At 44.2% G+C, this 17,536-nt stretch overlaps 1 protein-coding gene across 8 annotated transcripts in view; it reads right to left on the bottom strand.

The window, feature by feature from the left end:
- numb (NUMB endocytic adaptor protein) overlaps positions 1-17,536 on the bottom strand; it is a 279,062-nt gene that overhangs the window by 8,300 nt on the left and 253,226 nt on the right. For all 8 annotated transcript variants that reach the window (XM_059951811.1, XM_059951802.1, XM_059951794.1 and 5 more), the window contains 2 exons: positions 13,124-13,285; positions 12,899-13,030 (listed from right to left, as the gene is read on the bottom strand). In XM_059951811.1, coding sequence (XP_059807794.1) covers positions 12,899-13,030; positions 13,124-13,285 — 294 coding nt within the window. The remainder of the gene's footprint in view (positions 1-12,898; positions 13,031-13,123; positions 13,286-17,536) is intronic.

Consider the following 17,536-nt stretch of genomic DNA (forward strand, 5'->3'; position numbering starts at 1 on the left):
AAAATTAAAATTTGTACAGTTGAGTCACAGATCATCTCCCCCATTTCCAAATATACTAAGCATAAAAGAGGTAACACACCCTCTTGAGCTAGGGGTATGATGTTGATTTAAATATGTCAAAGTTAAATAGTACTAGTTCACTTGAGTGAAAACATACCTGGTTTAAGAAGAGAAACTGAACGAAGGGGACAAAAATAGAATGGCAAAGAAAATGGAAGTGTGCGGCAGTCAGTGTGAGATGTTGGGTAAGTGAAGCTTTGGAATAATTGTACCCTGGCAACAATCTACTGTTCAGATAGATAGTAGCTTTCTTTAAATATCCTAAGAGCTTAAACCTATGACAGGAGGGATTAATGTTGCTGATTGGCCAGAGAGAAGCTTATCTCTCAGTTAAATTAGCTTGGATGTTCAGACATAAAGCGAGTGAGTGCCTGTGTGTGAGATCAACAGGTGTAACGGGAAACTCACAGAGCACCACTGTGGATGATTTACAGGCTGTCAAGCTCCACCACTGGTACAAGAAGTTTATGACTGAATGCCCATCAGGGCAACTGACTTCGCATGAATTCAAACAGTTCTTCGGCCTTAAGGGATTGAGCCCAGAAGCCAATACTTATAATGAGCAGAGGTTTAAAACCTTTGATATGAATTAGGTATGGAAAGAGAAAATCAAAATATTCTATTAACTTTGTCTATATGAAAAGGATATCAAGAAATCAGTAATTTGAAGGGGTACATAAAGTAGTTTAACAATGAGATAATTAATAGTGAGGTGGATGAGATGAGATTGAAAATGAAGGCTGATAGAGTAGAAGAAGTGATTTGGCATTTAAACGTATTAAGTGTATAATGCGGGGTGGGTGGGTGTGTGTGTAGACCTTGAGATTGTCTGACGTAATGAATGGGTAATGTGAGATACAGTAAAGGATCTAAGATGCAATCACTCTGCATGGGACCAGAAATTCAGTGTATGAAAAATTACTATGAATGAAAAGTACTTCACTATTTTATTTGGTTTTGGCAGTTACCATACAATTTCCCTAATGTCAGCATTACATTTAGAAATTATGAAAATTCTGTTATTACATTAAAATAGGGAAAGCTTAAACTCGGATGATTTCTTTTTTATTGACCGATCCATATAAGGTGATAATAATTAGAATATAAGACAATAAGACAATAAGACTGTGGATTTTAATATAAAACACCAGGAACCTGCTTGAACAAATAGAGACAATGGATCTACCTGGACAGACAGATTAATGAATCTTCGGTAGAAGGTAGGAACAGGAGGTGTGGGGTGAGGGAACTATGAGATGGTTCCATTTGATGGGAGATCCCCAGAGCTAATACAGCTCTCACCCTACCTTCCCTGAACACCCCAACCCTCCCCCTTCAGACACTACCAACCCTCTTCTCCTCCACCCAACCCGATCCCAGCTCTCATCTGTGCTAGGTTGTCACAATTCCCTCAGACCTTCCCCTTTGAGGCAGTGGGAAACAATGGCCTGTTCGAGGAGGTGTCAGAGTTTTCGCCTGGTCTCAGCAAGGTAGAGGTCAGTCCATTAGACTACTACAACATCCCCCTTATCTGAAGGCTAGATGGTGAGGCTGGAATCGGAGAGAGCAGTGATAAAGTCAAGACGATTGATGTCTCATCAGCAGTTAGCAATAGAAAGATCCAAAGCAGGCAGAAGACCAGAGTGGGGTGTCCAGGAAGAGGAGGAGGGTTGAAGATCAGAGAAGGGGTCATCGATGCTAGCCAGAGAGTCATTCCCAAAGATGTAGGCTTGAAGACGGAGGCGACGGAAGAAGAGTTTAGTGTTGTGGCAGGTGTGGAACTCACTGAGGTGTGGGTGCAGGGAGCCAAAGATGAGGTTCTTACTGAGAACAGAACATTCTGCCTCAAAGGGGAAGGTCAGAGGGAACTGGGTCTCCAAGGACCCAAGAGCTGCGGAGCGACCTGAGAGACAAGGGATTACAAAGTGGTGGTGGGGGGGGGGGGGGAAGAGGGGAAACTGGGGTTCCAAGTCAAGTCAAGTCGTCACTTTTTATTATCATTTCGACCATAACTGCTGGTACAGTACACAGTAAAAATGACACAGCTTTTTCAGGACCATGGTGTTACATGAAACAGTAAAAAAACTACACTGAACTACGTGAAAACAACACAGAAAATAAAAACTACACGAGATTATAGATCTACCCAGGACTGCATAAAGTGCTCAAAACAGTGCAGGCATTACAAGAAATAATAAACAAGACAACAGGTCAGTAAGTTGGTTATATAGTCTGGTTGTGAGAGCCCAAATGCTACGGTGCCTTTTCCCAGACGGCAGGAGGGAGAAGAGTTTGCTTTGCGGATGCAGCATGTAGTGTAAATGTCTGTAATGGTGGTAAGAGAGACCCTGATGATCTTCTCAGCTGACCTCACTTTCCGCTACAGGGTATTGTGAACCAAGATGGTGCAATTTCCGAACAATGCAGTGATGCAGCTGCTCAGGATGCTCTCAATACAACCCCTGTAGAATGTGATGAGGATGGGGGGGGGGGCGGGTGGAGATGGACTTTTCTCAGCCTTCACAGAAAGTAGAGATGCTGCTGGGCTTTTTTTGCTATGGAGCTGGTGTTGAGGGACCAGGTGAGATTCTCCGCCAGGCGAACACCAAGAAATTTGGTGCTCTTAACGATCTCTACCGAAGAGCCGTCGATGTTCAGAGGGAAGTGGTTGTTCTGTGCCCTCCTGAAGTCAACAACCATCTCTTTTGTTTTGTTCACATTCAGAGACAGTTTGTTGGCTCTGCACCAGTCCATTAGCTGCTGCACCTCCTCTCTGTAAGCTGACTCGTCGTTCTTGCTGATGAGACCTACCACGGTCGTGTCATCGGTGAACTTGATGATGTGGTTTGAGCTGTATGTTGCAGCACAGTCATGGGTCAACAGGGTGAACAGCAGTGGACTGAGCACACAGCCCTGGGGGGCCCCGTGCTCAGTGTGATGGTATTGGAGATGCTGCCTCCGATCCTGAGGTCTCCCAGTCAGGAAGTCTAGGATCCAGTTGCGGAGGGAGGTGTACAGGCCCAGTAGGCTCAGCTTTCCGTTCAGTTTCTGGGTGATGATTTTGTTGAATGCTGAACTGAAGTCTATAAACAGCATTTGAACGTACTTGTCTTTTTTGTCCAGGTGGGTTAGGGCCAAGTGGAGGGTGATGGCAACGGCATTGTCTGTTGAGCAGTTGGGACGGTACGCAAACTGCAGGGGGTCCAGCAGGGTCTTGATGTGCCTCATGACAAGACTCTCAAAACACTTCATGATGATGGATGTGAGAGCAACAGGACGGTAGTCATTGAGACAGGACACTGAAGACTTCTTCGGCACGTGGATGATGGTGGTGGCCTTGAAGCACGTTGGAACGGTGGCGCTGCTCAGGGAGATGTTGAAGATGTCAGTGAGAACATCTGCTAGCTGGTCTGCACATCTTCTGAGCACTCTACCAGGGATGTTGTCTGGTCCAGCACCCTTCCGTGGGTTGACCCTGCACAGGGTTCCCCTCACATCGGCCATGGTGAGACACAGCATCTGGTCATTTGTAGGAGGGGTGGATTTCCTCGCTGCCACATCATTTTCTGCCTCAAAACAAGCGTAGAAGTTGTTCATTGCATCTGGGAGGGTGGCATCACCCGCACAGTCAGGTGATGTTGTCCTGTAGTTGGTGATGTCCTGAATGCCCTTCCGCATGCGCTGTGTGTCACCGCTGTCCTGGAAGTGCCTGTGGATTTGCTGGGTGTGCGCACACTTTGCCCTTCTGATGGCCTGGGACAGTTTGGCCCTTGCTGTTGTTAGAGCTGCCTTGTCGCCTGCTCTGAAGGCAGAGTCACAGGTCCTCAACAGCACACGCACCTCCATGGTCATCCATGGCTTCTGGTTAGAGCATGTAGTGATGGTCTTGGACAGAGTAACATCATCAATGCACTTGCTAATGTAGCTAGTCACTGATGCTGTGTACTCCTCTAAGTTGGTAGAGTCGCCATCAGTTGCAGCCTCCCTGAACGTGTGCCAGTCAGTGTGCTCAAAGCAGTCTTGAAGAGCAGAGATGGCTCCTGCTGGCCAGGTTTTCACCTGCTTCTGAACTGGTCTGGAGTGCCTGATGAGCGATCTGAACACTGGGATTAGCATAACAGAGATGTGGTCTGAGTAACCGAGGTGGAGGCTGGGCTCCATCCCTATACACGTTGGGGATGTTTGTGTAAACCAGGTCCAACGCATTCTCCCCCCCGTTGCAAAGTCCACATACTGATGGAATTTGGGGAACGCTGACTTTAAGATTCGTGTGGTTAAAATCTCTGGCGACAATAAACAGACCATCAGGATGTGCGTTCTGCAGTTCGCTAATAGCCCCGTACAGTTCACAGAGCGCCTCCTTAGCATTAGCGCTGGGGGGAATGTAGACACCGACTATGAGGACAGTGGTGAATTCCTGTAGCAAATAAAATGGTCTGCATCTAACCGCCACAAACTCCACTAACAATGAGTAGTGTCTGGAAACCAGCACAGAGTTCTTACACCATTCTGTATTGATGTAAACACACAAGCCACCACCGCGGGTCTTAGCAGAAAGAACTGCGACCCTGTCCACTCGAAACAAGGTGAACCCGTCCAGCTGAACGGTGGCGTTCGAAATTCCAACAGTGAGCCACGTCTCTGTAAAAACATACGCACAGCAGACTCTGTACTCCTGCCAAGTATTTTGTTGGGAGTCAGATGTAGTCCAATTTATTGTCCAGGGAGCAGACATTGGAGAGCAGAATGGACGGGAGAGCCGGCCGGCTAGGGTTTGCTTTTTGCCTGGCACGGACCCCTGCCCGCTTGACTCGCTTCCGCTTCCTCGCACATCGGTTATGATGTCTCCATCTCTGGCCACCAGCAGCACATAAAATATCGGCCTGGAGGTGCTGTCTCTTATATTCTGTTACCCAGCTAATGAAGGATAGTATCCTGTGTACCTTCTTCACCTCCTTACCTCCTATGCCCACCATCTTCTTGGATTTTTGGTCTTGTCATAGTGATAAGAGTTGAAAGCATGGAAACAGGCCCTTTGTCTAACTCAGCCATGTTGACCCACTACTGTTTGTGGCCAAATCAAAGGAGGTGATGAATTGGTTATGAGGAATGGTGCCACAACAACAACCACTCACTCAACATCAGCAAAACCAAAGAGCTGATTATTGACTACAGGAAGAAGCCAGAGGTCCATGAGCCAGTGTTCATCAGGTTTAGTACCTCAATCACTGCTTTGACTGTGAGCAAATATGTTTTTCCTTTAGCGGATCTACCTTTTCTTTAGTTATCCTTCTTTCCTCACAGTAGAAAATATCTTGGGATTCTCTTTGATCCAGTTCACCAAGGACATACCATCATCCCTTTTGCCCTGCTTAAACATTTTCCTGTCATCTTTGATAGGAAAATGATTTTTACTCCAGTCTGATTTTAGCTTCCTGCTGTTACGAATGTGCCGCAACTCTGAGGGGCCGAAGGGTACAAAGTCGCCCCCTCCTTTTTGAGAATCGCAAGATCGCTATTAATTCGGGTCTGGGACCCAGAAAATGAGAGAGAATCCACAAGGTTTGGAATGTGTCCTGGCCTCAGCGAAACAAAACCACTGATAACGGCTATTGTCTCTTAGAGACAGAATTGTGTATTGAGTACCGTACTATTCATTGAAGCCCCTCAGGGGACGACCAGAGTGGGCTGGTTGAGGGATTGCATCATCCCAACCTGATTGACATCTGAGGACCCCGTGAGTAAGGATAAAAGAGGGTCTGGGGAACAACCCCTTTAGACGCACCAGGAGAAACGCTAGAAATCCCATGACAGTGTTTAATAGCGACAGCCGGTGGGGGGCTCGTGTGCATCCTTCCCTTGCCTGGGATTGGCGGGCTCACCACGGAAGAACGACTTTAGCTAAAGGAGAGGCCAGAAGTGAACGGCCACACCAACGAGACTCCGACGGATCGAAATCATAAAAGGAATCGGCAAGTTTTTCTCCAAATCTCTCTCTCTCCCTCTCTCCAACCATTGCAAACCCAGCGGTACCCAAAGGCTGCAGCCTGCATGAACTGAGTGACTTTTATATTTCCATCGGAAAACGATAGAGCTTATTTCTTATTATTATTATTATACCCGCACTTTTAGATTTAGTATTGACGACGTATATTATCTGTATATTTACATTGACATTACTTTTGTGTAATTTTAGTAATACTGTTAAAAATTGTATCATCAGACTTCAACGGACCTCTCTATCTTTGCTGGTAAGTGACCCAGTTACGGGGTTCGTAACAAAGTGGGGGCCTCGTCTCGAGATTTGATACCAAATTGGAGGGCCAGTGAATCGGGCTTTTAAGTCCAAACGTGGGTCTGGTTGTGCGGGTAACCAGACGGGAAACCAGCAAAGATGGACGTTGACAAATTTATAGAAAACCTGACTCTGGAGGCGCTAGAGGCTGCCACAAAGTTGGACTTGATAAATATTGCGAAAGGACTAAATCTCGCAGAGGTGAGGTTGTCGATGAAAAAGCGGGAGGTGCGAAGGGTCATAACTCAGTATTATATTGTGAAGAATGTGTTTTCAGCTGAGGTATTGAAAAATATCCCTGAAAAGGTACCAGCTAGTGGGACGGCTCAGTTAGAGTTGGAGAAATTGAGGCTGAACACGGAACAGAGGAAGAGGGAGCATGAGCTCCAGCTAAAGGAGTTAGAGCAGGAGAGAGCTGAGAAGCAGAGGGAGCATGAAATTCAGTTAAAACAGCTGGAAGCAGCTGAAAAGGAGAAGGAAAGGGCCGAGAAAGAAAAGGATGTTGATAGTTATTTCTTGCATTTTGAAAAGGTGGCAGTGAGTGGAGTCAGAGGTGGCCCAAAGAGCAGTGGGTGGCGTTGTTACAAAGTGTGTTAAAAGGGAAGGCACAACGGGCATATGCGGCCTTGTCCATGGAGGAGGAGGAGTCTGAGAATTATGAGAAAATAAAGGAGGCCATTCTTCGGACCTATGAATTGATACCTGAAGCATATAGACAAAAGTTCAGAAATTTAAAGAAAGGGTGGAATCAGACGTATGCAGAGTTTGCCTATGAGAAGGGTGTGCTCTTGGATTACTGGTGTGCAGCAGAAATAGTGGAAGAAGATTTTTGGCGTCTCAGGGAGTTAATTCTGATTGAGGAATTTAAAGGTTGTGTTTCGGATGATATCCGGATGTATTTGAATGAGACGCCGAATAAGTCCATCTCCGAATTTGCTAGGTTCGCAGATGAATATGCCCTAACCCACAAGACAAAGTTTTCCTCAAATAAAAGTTACCAGAGAGACCGTGGGAACAGTAGAGAAAGCCCGCCGGCTGAGGCAGAGATCCCACTGGGAGCTAGTGGTAAAATTAAGGAGGAGGAAAGGCAAGGAGAGGTCCTGGCTTGACCTGTTTTAATTGTGGAAAGGTGGGTCATATTGCATCTAAGTGCCTTGCTCAAAGGAAGGAGGTAGGAGAAGGGAGAGCAGCAGTCCCTACAGGATGTGTTGTGGTGATCAGTAAATCGATGAGAGAGCCCCAGGTAGACAGAATACGAGAGGGGTCTGAGAAATGTATTTCAGAAGGAACCGTGTCTGTGAAAGAGGGAGACACACCAGTTCCAGTGCGGATCTTGGGAGACAAGGGAGCTGAACTGTCACTGATTCGCAGTACGGTACTAGGATTTGGTCCTCAGACTGGAGAGGTAGCTTTGAGAGGAATAGGAAAAGGGACAGAAGCGGTGCCTTTGCATAGGATCGTTATAAATTGTGAGCTGGTATCTGGACCAGTTGAAATAGGGGTGCGATCAGAGTTTCCGAGAACTGACGTAGACATCCTTCTGGGTAACGATTTAGCTGGTGGTGAAGTCTGGTCGGCCATGGAGCTGCTGAGCCAACCTGTAAGTGTGGAGGTCCCGCCCCTAGATTCCAAGATATATCCTGCATGCGCGACAACTTGCAGCATGTCGAGAAAGGCAGCTGAGAAAGAGACCAGTTTAAATCCGGCCAGTATCGATTTGGCTGAGACGTTTTTACTGACCCTGTACCAAGAGGGGTTAGAGGGTGGTAAAACGGAGAATAGGAAAGTGAAAGACAGTAAGGGAGAGGAGGTAGACCTGCCCTTAGCCAGGAGGAAATTTATAGAGACACGGAGTAAAGATGAGAAACAGATAAGGCTGTTAAAAGGTCCAGGGTTGGTCTTGGATGATCTGTCTGGTTTGGCAGAACTGTTTGAAGAAGTTGAAAATTCTAAAGGTGTTCCCTTTAATGAAATGAGGGCAGTCCTAGATGAAAAGGATGCCATTACTTTGAAGAAGTCTGCTGGGTTAGCAGATGAGGTTGTTTCAGCCCGCGGGGTTGAGTTTACTCTGGAAGGGAGTTGCCCAGAGAGTAACTGGGAGGATCAGGAGAATTTAGAATTTGAAAAGGGTACGGGTATTGAAAGCCTGGAAGAGGCAGATGTCCCGTTTGAGTGTGTTCAAGATGTGGACGCACGTGGTACTGAACCTAGTAAGGGAACTCAGGAAAAGTCTGAGGTATTTGATTCAGTTGAAAAGGAATGCAGTCCTTGTGGGTCAGATGGACTTGGTTCAGTGAAGAAAGGGTTAACCGTGGTACTAGTGGGAAGTGAGAATTCCCAGTTGTTTGTGTTTGAAGGTGTGTTAAAAGTTAGTGAGGAGATAAAAGGTGCTGAGGTGAATATTATTATTGAAGGAAAAGGGAAAAGTGTAGTTCCTAAATTGAATGAAGAAAATTTAGAGTCTGGATTGATGTCAGAAGCAGCAACCAGGCTACAGACAATGGCTTGGTAACACGGTGCCTGCGAATCAATTACAGGTTGATTTGGAATGTAAAGGTGCCCCACACGCTAATGTTATTCAAGAGTGTACTGTGAAGAGGCAGAATTTGAAATGCTGTTTGGACAAAGAGAGATCGCTTGCAGAGTTTAAACTGAAAACTCATGCTACCAACTTGCTTAAAATTAAAGAATTGTGTGGAAATTCGGAAAATGGTCTAAGTTTGGAACACATTGTTGATGAAATAACTCCTATGAAAGGAGCATGCAAAAGCCTATTCCACACTAGTATACAAGTTAACCACGTGGGAGTTAACTGGAAAAGGGGCGAGGGTTGACGGGATGCCATTTTAAATAACAGGATCCAGTTTTAAGGGATTTTGACAAAGCATGTAAATAATAAAATCAACCCCCATGGAAGATTGACTGTTAAGTTTGAAAGTAAAATAAAGATTAGTATTTGCATGAACTTTTGTAAAATACACGTAAGCTAAGATCATAACTCTTTAGTTTTTGTTTGCTGAAGAAAAGGAATAAAAAATAGGTGGTTATCAAATTAAAGTCTGATGCTACAAGAAATAAGGTACAAGATGTTAAGATATTAAAGGAAGTGACAATGTAATCGCTAACTGTTTAGATGCTCAATTGAATGTATAACTGTATTACTCTGTAGTGAAAAAAAACTCTTTGGTATTGTGTTAGATTCTGAAATCCTGTAAGACTCTGTATTAATTCATTTTTACCGGTGGTAAAAATCTTAGAAGGAAGGGGGTTACGAATGTGCCGCAACTCTGAGGGGCCGAAGGGTACAAAGTCGCCCCCTCCTTTTTGAGAATCGCAAGATCGCTATTAATTTGGGTCTGGGACCCAGGAAATGAGAGAGAATCCACAAGGTTTGGAATGTGTCCTGGCCTCAGCGAAACAAAACCGTTGATAACGGCTATTGTCTCTTAGAGACGGAATTGTGTATTGAGTACTGTACTATTCATTGAAACCCCTCAGGGGATGACCAGAGTGGGCTAGTTGAGGGATTGCATTATCCCAGCCTGATTGACATCTGATACCCCGTGAGTCAGGATAAAAGAGGGTCTGGGGAACAACCCCTTTAGATGCACCAGGAGAAATGCTAGAAATCCCATGACAGCGTTTAAGAGCGACAGCTGGTGGGGGGCTCGTGTGCGCCCTTCCCTTGCCTGGGATTGGCGGGCTCACCACCGAAGAACGGCTTTAGCTAAAGGAGAGGCCAGAAGTGAACGACCAACACCAACGAGACTCCGATGGATTGAAATCATAAAAGGAATCGGCAAGTTTTTCTCCAAATCTCTCTCTCTCTCTCCAACCATTGCAAACCCAGCAGTCCCCAAAGGCTGCAGCCTGCATGAACTGAGTGACTCTTGTATTTCCATCGGACAATACATTATCCCCTAGACAACGATAGAACTTATTTCTTATTGATTATTATTATACCCGCACTTTTAGATTTAGTATTGACGACGTATATTATCTGTATATTTGAGTTGACATTACTTTTGTGTATTTTTACTAATAAATACTTTAAAAATCCTATCATCAGACTTCAACGGACCTCTCTATCTTTGCTGGTAAGAGGCCCAGTTACGGGGTTCGCAACACATTTACCTTAAATATAGAGATGTAGTCAACTATTCCCAAAATGTTCATGCACTATCAGGTTATCACCTGGTTGGCTCAGTATGTTCTCTTTCGAACTCAAGCCCTCCAATCCTGGCAAAATCCTTGTGAATCTTCTCTGCACCCTTTCTAAGATGTGGCATGGTATTAGGAACAGAAATGCACACAATATTTCAGCTGTGACTTGTGCTTGATGCCCCAACTGATGAAGGTAAGCCTGCTATACACCACCTTCACCAGTCTCTACCAGAATCACAACTTCCAAGAAACTATGAAAGTTTTATTTTAATTATTTAGAAATAGAGTGTAGCAGGCCCTTTTGGACCAATGAGCTGTACTGCCTAGCAACCCACTGATTTAACCCTAGCCTAATCACAGGACAATTTATAATGACCAATTAACATACTAACCAGTACTGAGAGAGGAAACTGAAGCACCCAGAAGAAAGGTACACAAAGAATGTACAAACTTTCTAAGAGGACGCCAGAATTGAACTCAGAACTCTGATGCCCCGAGCTGTAACAGCATGGTGCTAACCGCTACACTATGGTGGCACCCCACGGTAGCTTTCCGAAAATAAACTATAAAAAAGAACTATTGGGTCATACAACACAGAAACAGACCATTTGGCCCATCTAGTCCATGCCAAATTGTTATTTTGATTAGTCCCATCAAACATGTACTTATCTAAACTTCTCTTAAATGCTGCAATCAAATCTGCATCCACCACTTCCACTGGCAGCTCATTCTACACTCTCACTACTCTCTGAATGAAGTTCCCCCTGTGGTTCCCCTTAAATATTTCACCTTTCACTTTGAACATATGACCTCTAATTTTCATCTCACTCAACCACATTTGAAAAAGGCTACTTGCATTGACTATTGAAAGGATTACAACATTCCAAAGGACCCTGCCATTCACTGTGTATGCCCTGCCCTGGTTTAGTTTCACAAAATACATCATTTTGCCCTGTTCCAATAAAATTTAATCTACTAATCTTTCAATTTCCCAGTTGATCTGGATCCTGTTGTAACCTTACACACTTTCACTATCTGCTAATAAAACACAACTTTGGTGTCATCTGGAAGCTTACTTGCGACATAAGCTACATCATTATCAAAACCATTATGACAAACAGCAGGGGACCCAGTACCGAATCCCTGCAGCACACCACTGGTCACAGACTTCCACTCTAGGGGAAAAAAAAACAATTACCTCACTACATTTGCTTCCTACCACAAAGCTAATTTTGTATCCAATTGGCCTGCTAACCCTGAATCTCATGTGATCTAATCTCTCTGACTCATCTATCTTGTCCAGTTAAGAGTTGAAGTTCAAATAGCTAGCATTTACTGTTTTGCCATTATCAATCATCTTACTTATTTCTTCAAAAGCACATCAAATTCATAAGGCATAATTTATCACATACAAAGCCATGCTCTAACTATTCAGTGTACTGAGATACTTCACTCGAGCCTTAACATCATTGGCTGGGTCATAACCTTACACAACTTCCCAAAATGCATCACTCTATACTTAAGATTTAATTCCATCTGCTGTTGCCTGACTCAACTTAGATGAGCTGGAATATCCTCTTCAATATTAGTTTCCATGTACTTAGTACTAGATTGTTGGATTGTGGAAGGGTCAAGCAAGATAGTGAAGAGATAAATTCCATATGAAGTCACTGCCTCTACTTTTATTGCTGTCCTGGTCCTAACTCAGGTTCAATCTCAACTTCCAGTGGTAACCTGTGTTTGCATTTTCTCCCTGTGACTGCCTGGATTTTCCCAATTTCTTCTCATATTCCAAAGACATAAGGATTCATAATTTAATTGGCTGCAGAAAGCTGCCCCAGTGGTAAAATCTGGAGGAGTTGATGGGGATAGGATCAGTTGTTCATGTTGGCATAGACTCGGTCTGAATGGCTTTCTTTCTAAGGTATATGACTCTATAAACAAGGCACAGAGGGCTGCGTTGAGAATCACAGCAGCAAATTCAGTGGAGACAGATGCAATACTAAACAAAACTTATTGGAAGATGAAGAAACTGTTTTTATATTGAAGGAAGGTAACACTGGCATGTCAATTCAAGATTAAAGCAGAAAATGTAAACAACCAGGGTGAAATTGTGCCAGTGGTAGGGACAAGGAATGCAGGGTTAGTGTAAACGACAATAAACATTTCATATCTAGTGTAAAACACCAAATATCAGTGACAGATTAAATTACATTAGAGCATGCTGAATTTGAAATAACAAGTTACTTCTGATGTTCTGCACTCACACCGAACAATATGTGATCTTTTCAAATCTTTCTGATTCTGTCCAGATTAATTATAATTTGTTCTTTTGATTCCATCTTCTGCCAGGTACATAAATGGTGTGTATAAGCTTACCTGCAGCAACCATTGTTCTGTCACTGGTTGTAGGTGGGGCCTGGGACCAAGGGTTGGTGTCCCGCACTAGCATCACTGTGGGAGACATGGCTGGAGCTGCAACAGGTGCTGAGAAGGCTGATGTTCCATTGACTACATTGAGAAAATGCAGATGGTCATAATTCTAATACAAACTTTGTGGCAAAGTTTATTCACATCTGAATTGTCATCAAAACAGATGCTTACTTTGGGAGGGTGTCACTTGAGGAGTCACTCCCACAGCAGGCTTGGTCATTGGTGCAGATGAGAATGGATCATCCACTTGTCCACTGAAAGCATGTGTTATCTGAGAGCACAGGGAACTTATACTGTCGATTTCAGCTGCACGATCACCTTCCACTTCAGGCACTACATAAAAATGGAGGAATATAATTTTTAATCTATCACAAATGTCGCACAAACTAAGATTTCATCTGCTGTATTCCAGCATACCCCTTTGATTTGGCATTTTACCAGATGCAGATCAAGGAATAGCTGAGTAGACTATTGACCAGGAATCATCACTGACACATGTAAAAGGTGATCTCAACCACAACCTTGCATTACTGATCATGAAACAGTGACCCCTCTATGGGCAAAAACCTGGCCAAGAATGAAGAACAGATAACTGGGTGTGACAATGAAAAGACATAATACCACAAGAATTGGTACCCAGTTGTTGGAACTAAACATTAGAAGTGAAGATACAATGGATAATCAGTATTCCAGTAATTTAACTAAACAACACAGCACAATTTTTTCCTCTTTTCCTAGATATCAAGTAAACAGAAATAAAGCTTAAAACTGCAGGAAAAATAAATTTTAAGTATCTAGATCATACAACAGAAGTTGTTAAACAGTTTAAAGTGCAAGGTGAAAGGTGATAAAATAAAATCAAGGAAAACCAAGAGTTTCAGAATTTCAGGGAATGGAGTATACTGTGAGAGACTAAGGCTACCTGTGGTCATTGTTCAGTCAGCTTGGGAAATTTGAGCTGGGGAGAGCAGTATAACCAAATAAAGAGGGAGAAACATCAACTCCCATCATGTGCAACAAGTAATGAGAGAGATCATATGATTGGATACCTTCAGTCCACAGCAGTGCAGGCATGAACCCAGCATCACAGCATTGAGACACCACATTGTTTGCACCAGGCCTTCCAACCCCAGTCCTCACAGGCTGCCTGCTGCCACAGCTGTGCTACCGTGACAATGATCTAATGTGGTAGCCATTGGCAGTGGCAGTGGCAGCGGATTATGCTGCCTGAGTCTGAGGAGAGCAGAGGCTTGCTTCACATTCTGGCACAGCTTCACACAATCAGGCACATTCCTTCTAAAAGCAGAGGTAGGTATGAGCCTGGGAGTATTCAAGTTGGGGTGCCATGAAAGTGGTAGAGAAATAATGCTGTGTGAAGTAACATTCAGCAGGGTATCAATGTAACCCTGAGAAGACCAGGGTGGGGCATTTGGGCAGGGGAAATGAGGAAACTACGGCAAGTCATTATGCACTGAGAAGTAGTGTAGAAGATATGTACTGGAATGCACACACACCTCAGGGAAGAACTGGGAGTAAGGTGGTGAGGTACCAAGAATACTTTCCTTTAGATGACAAGATGTGAGAGAATAGGATCAATCAAGTGTGACAGTGGAAGTGTGTATGGAACCAGAGGAAATAACGGAGGTAATGAGTATTTTGCTTCAGTATTCACAATGGAAAAGGATCTTGGTGATTGTAGGGATGACTTGCAGTGGACTGAAGAACCTGAGCAAGTAGATATTAAGGAAGAGGATGGGCTGGAGCTTTTGGACCAGACAGGATGTAAGCCAGGCTACTGTTGGAAGCGAGTGAAGAGATTGCTCATTGCATTGCATCATCAATGAGGACAGGAGAGGTTCCGGAGGATTGGAGGATTGCGGATGTTGTTCCCTTATTCAAGAAAGGGAGTAGGGATAGCCCAGGAAATTATAGGCCAGTGAGTCTTACTTCAATGGTTGGTAAGTTGATGGAAAAGATCCTAAGAGGCAGGATTTATGAACATTTGGAGAGGAATACTCAGCATGGCTTTGTCAAAGGTGCCTTACGAGCCTGATTGAATTTTTTGAGGATGTGACTAAACATATTGATGAAGGTAGAGCCGTAGATTTCAGCAAGGCATTTGATAAGGTACCCATGCTAGGCTTAGCGACAAAGTAAGGAAACATGGGATTCAAGGGGACAATGCTTTGTGGATCCAAACTGGCTTGCCCACAGAAGGCAAATAGTGGTTGTAGGTAGATCATATTCTACATGGAGGCTGGTGACCAGTGGTGTGCCTCAGGGATCTGTTCTGGGACCCCTACTCTTTGTGATTTTTATAAATGACCTGGCTGAGGAAGTGGAGGGATGGGTTAATAAATTTGCTAATGACACAAAGGTTGGGGCTGATGTGGATAGTGTGGAGAGCTGTCAGAGGATACAGCAGGACATTGATAGGATGCAAAACTGGGCTAGAAAGTGGCAGAGGGAGTTCAACCTAGATAAGTGTGAGATGGTTCATTTTGGTAGGTCACATATGATGGCAGAATATAGTGTTAATGGTAAGACTCTTGGCAGTGTGGAGGATCAGAGGGATCTTGGGGTCCAAGTCCATAGGACACTCAAAGCTGCTACGCAGGTTGACTCTGTGGTTAAGAAGGCATACGGTGCGCTGGCCTTCATCAACCATGGGATTAAGTTTAGGAGCCAAGAGGTAACATTGCAGCTATATAGGACACTGGTCAGACCCCACTTGGGAGAACTATGCTCAATTCTGGTCACTTCACTATAGGAAGGTTGTGGAAACCATAGAAAGTGTGCAGAGGAGATTTACAAGGATGTCGTCTGGATTGGGGAGCATGCCTTATGAGAATAGGTTGAGTGAACTTGGCCTTTTCTCCTTGGAGTGACAGAGGATGACAGGTGACCTGATAGAGGTTTACAAGATAATGAGAGGTATTGATCATGTAGATAGTCAGAGGCTTTTTCCTAGGGCTGAAATGGCTAGCACGAGAGGGTGTTGTCTTAAGGTGCTTGGAAGTAGGTATAGAGATGTCAGGGGTAAGTTTTTTTTTTACACAGAGAGTGGTGAATGCTTGGAATGGGCTGCCAGCGGTGGTGGTCCGGCAGAAACGATAGGGTCTTTTAAGAGACTCCTGAATGGCTACATGGAGCTTAGAAAAATAGAGGGCTATGGGTAAAGCCTAGGTAGTTCTAAGGTAGGGACATGTTCGGCACAGCTTTGTGGGCCAAAGGGCCTGTATTGTGCTGTAGGTTTTCTATGTTTCCATGATAAGACACAGGTGCAGAATTAGGTCATTTGGCTGAGAAGAGTCTGCTTTGCCATTACACCATCAACCCCTCTCAACACCATTCTCCTGGCATCTACCTGTAACTTTGACACCCTTAGTAATCAAGAACCTATCAATCTCTGCTTTAAATATACCCAATGACTTTGCCTCCATAGCAGTCGGTGGCAATGAATTCCATAGACTCACCACCCTCCAGCTGAAGAATTCTTCATCTCTCTTCTAAAGGGACATCCTTCTGTTCTGATACTATGCCCTTGGTCCTAGACACCCCCCACTATAGGAAACATCTTCTCCACTCCACTTTCAATATTCAATGTTTCAATGAGATGCTTCATACCTCTAATCTCCAGCAAGAACAGGCCCAGAGCCATCAAATGGTCTTTCATTCCTGGGATCATGCTCATGAACTTCCTTTGGACCCCCACTAATGCCAGCACGTTCGTTCTTAGGTAAGTGGTCCAAAACTGCTCACAACACTCCCAAATGGGGTCCGACTAAAGCCTCAGCAATACATCTTTGCTTTTGTATTCTAGTCATAGAAACATAGAAAACCTATAGCACAATACAGGCCCTTCGGCCCACAAAGCTGTGCTAAACATGTCCTTACCTTAGAAATTACCTCTATTTTTCTGAGTTCCATGCACCTGTCCATGAGTTTCTTAAGGAGTAGAGGTCCCCGAACAGATCCCTGAGGCACACCACTGGTGACCAACCTCCATGCAGAATATGACCCCTCTACAACCACTCTTTGCCTTCTGTGGGCAAGTTATTTCTGGATCCACAAAGCAATGTCCCCTTGGATCCCATGCCTCCTTACTTTCTCAATAAGCCTTGCATGGGGTAATTATCAAATGCCTTGCTGAAATCCATATACACTACATCTACTGCTCTACTTTCATCAATGTGTTTAGTCACGTCCTCAAAAAATTCAATCAGGCTTGTAAAGGCAGACCTGCGTTTGACAAAGCCATGCTGATTATTCCTAATCATATTATGCCTCTCCAAATGTTCATAAATCTTGCCTCTCAGGATCTTCTCCATCAACTAACCAACCACTGAAGTAAGGCTCACTGGTCTATAATTTCCTGGACCATCACTACTCCCTCTCAAAATGAATGCTAACACTGCATTTGCCTTCCTTACAACTGACTTAACCTGCAAGTTAACCATTTGCACCTCTGATTTCTGAATTTTCTCCTATAGATAATAGTTTACACCTTTATTACTATACACTTCCCTACACTATATTCCTTCTGCCACTTCTTTGCCCATTCTCCTATGTCCTCCAGCAGAT

This window comes from Hypanus sabinus, chromosome 2, assembly GCF_030144855.1.
Source record: "Hypanus sabinus isolate sHypSab1 chromosome 2, sHypSab1.hap1, whole genome shotgun sequence".
Taxonomy (NCBI): Eukaryota; Metazoa; Chordata; class Chondrichthyes; order Myliobatiformes; family Dasyatidae; genus Hypanus; species Hypanus sabinus.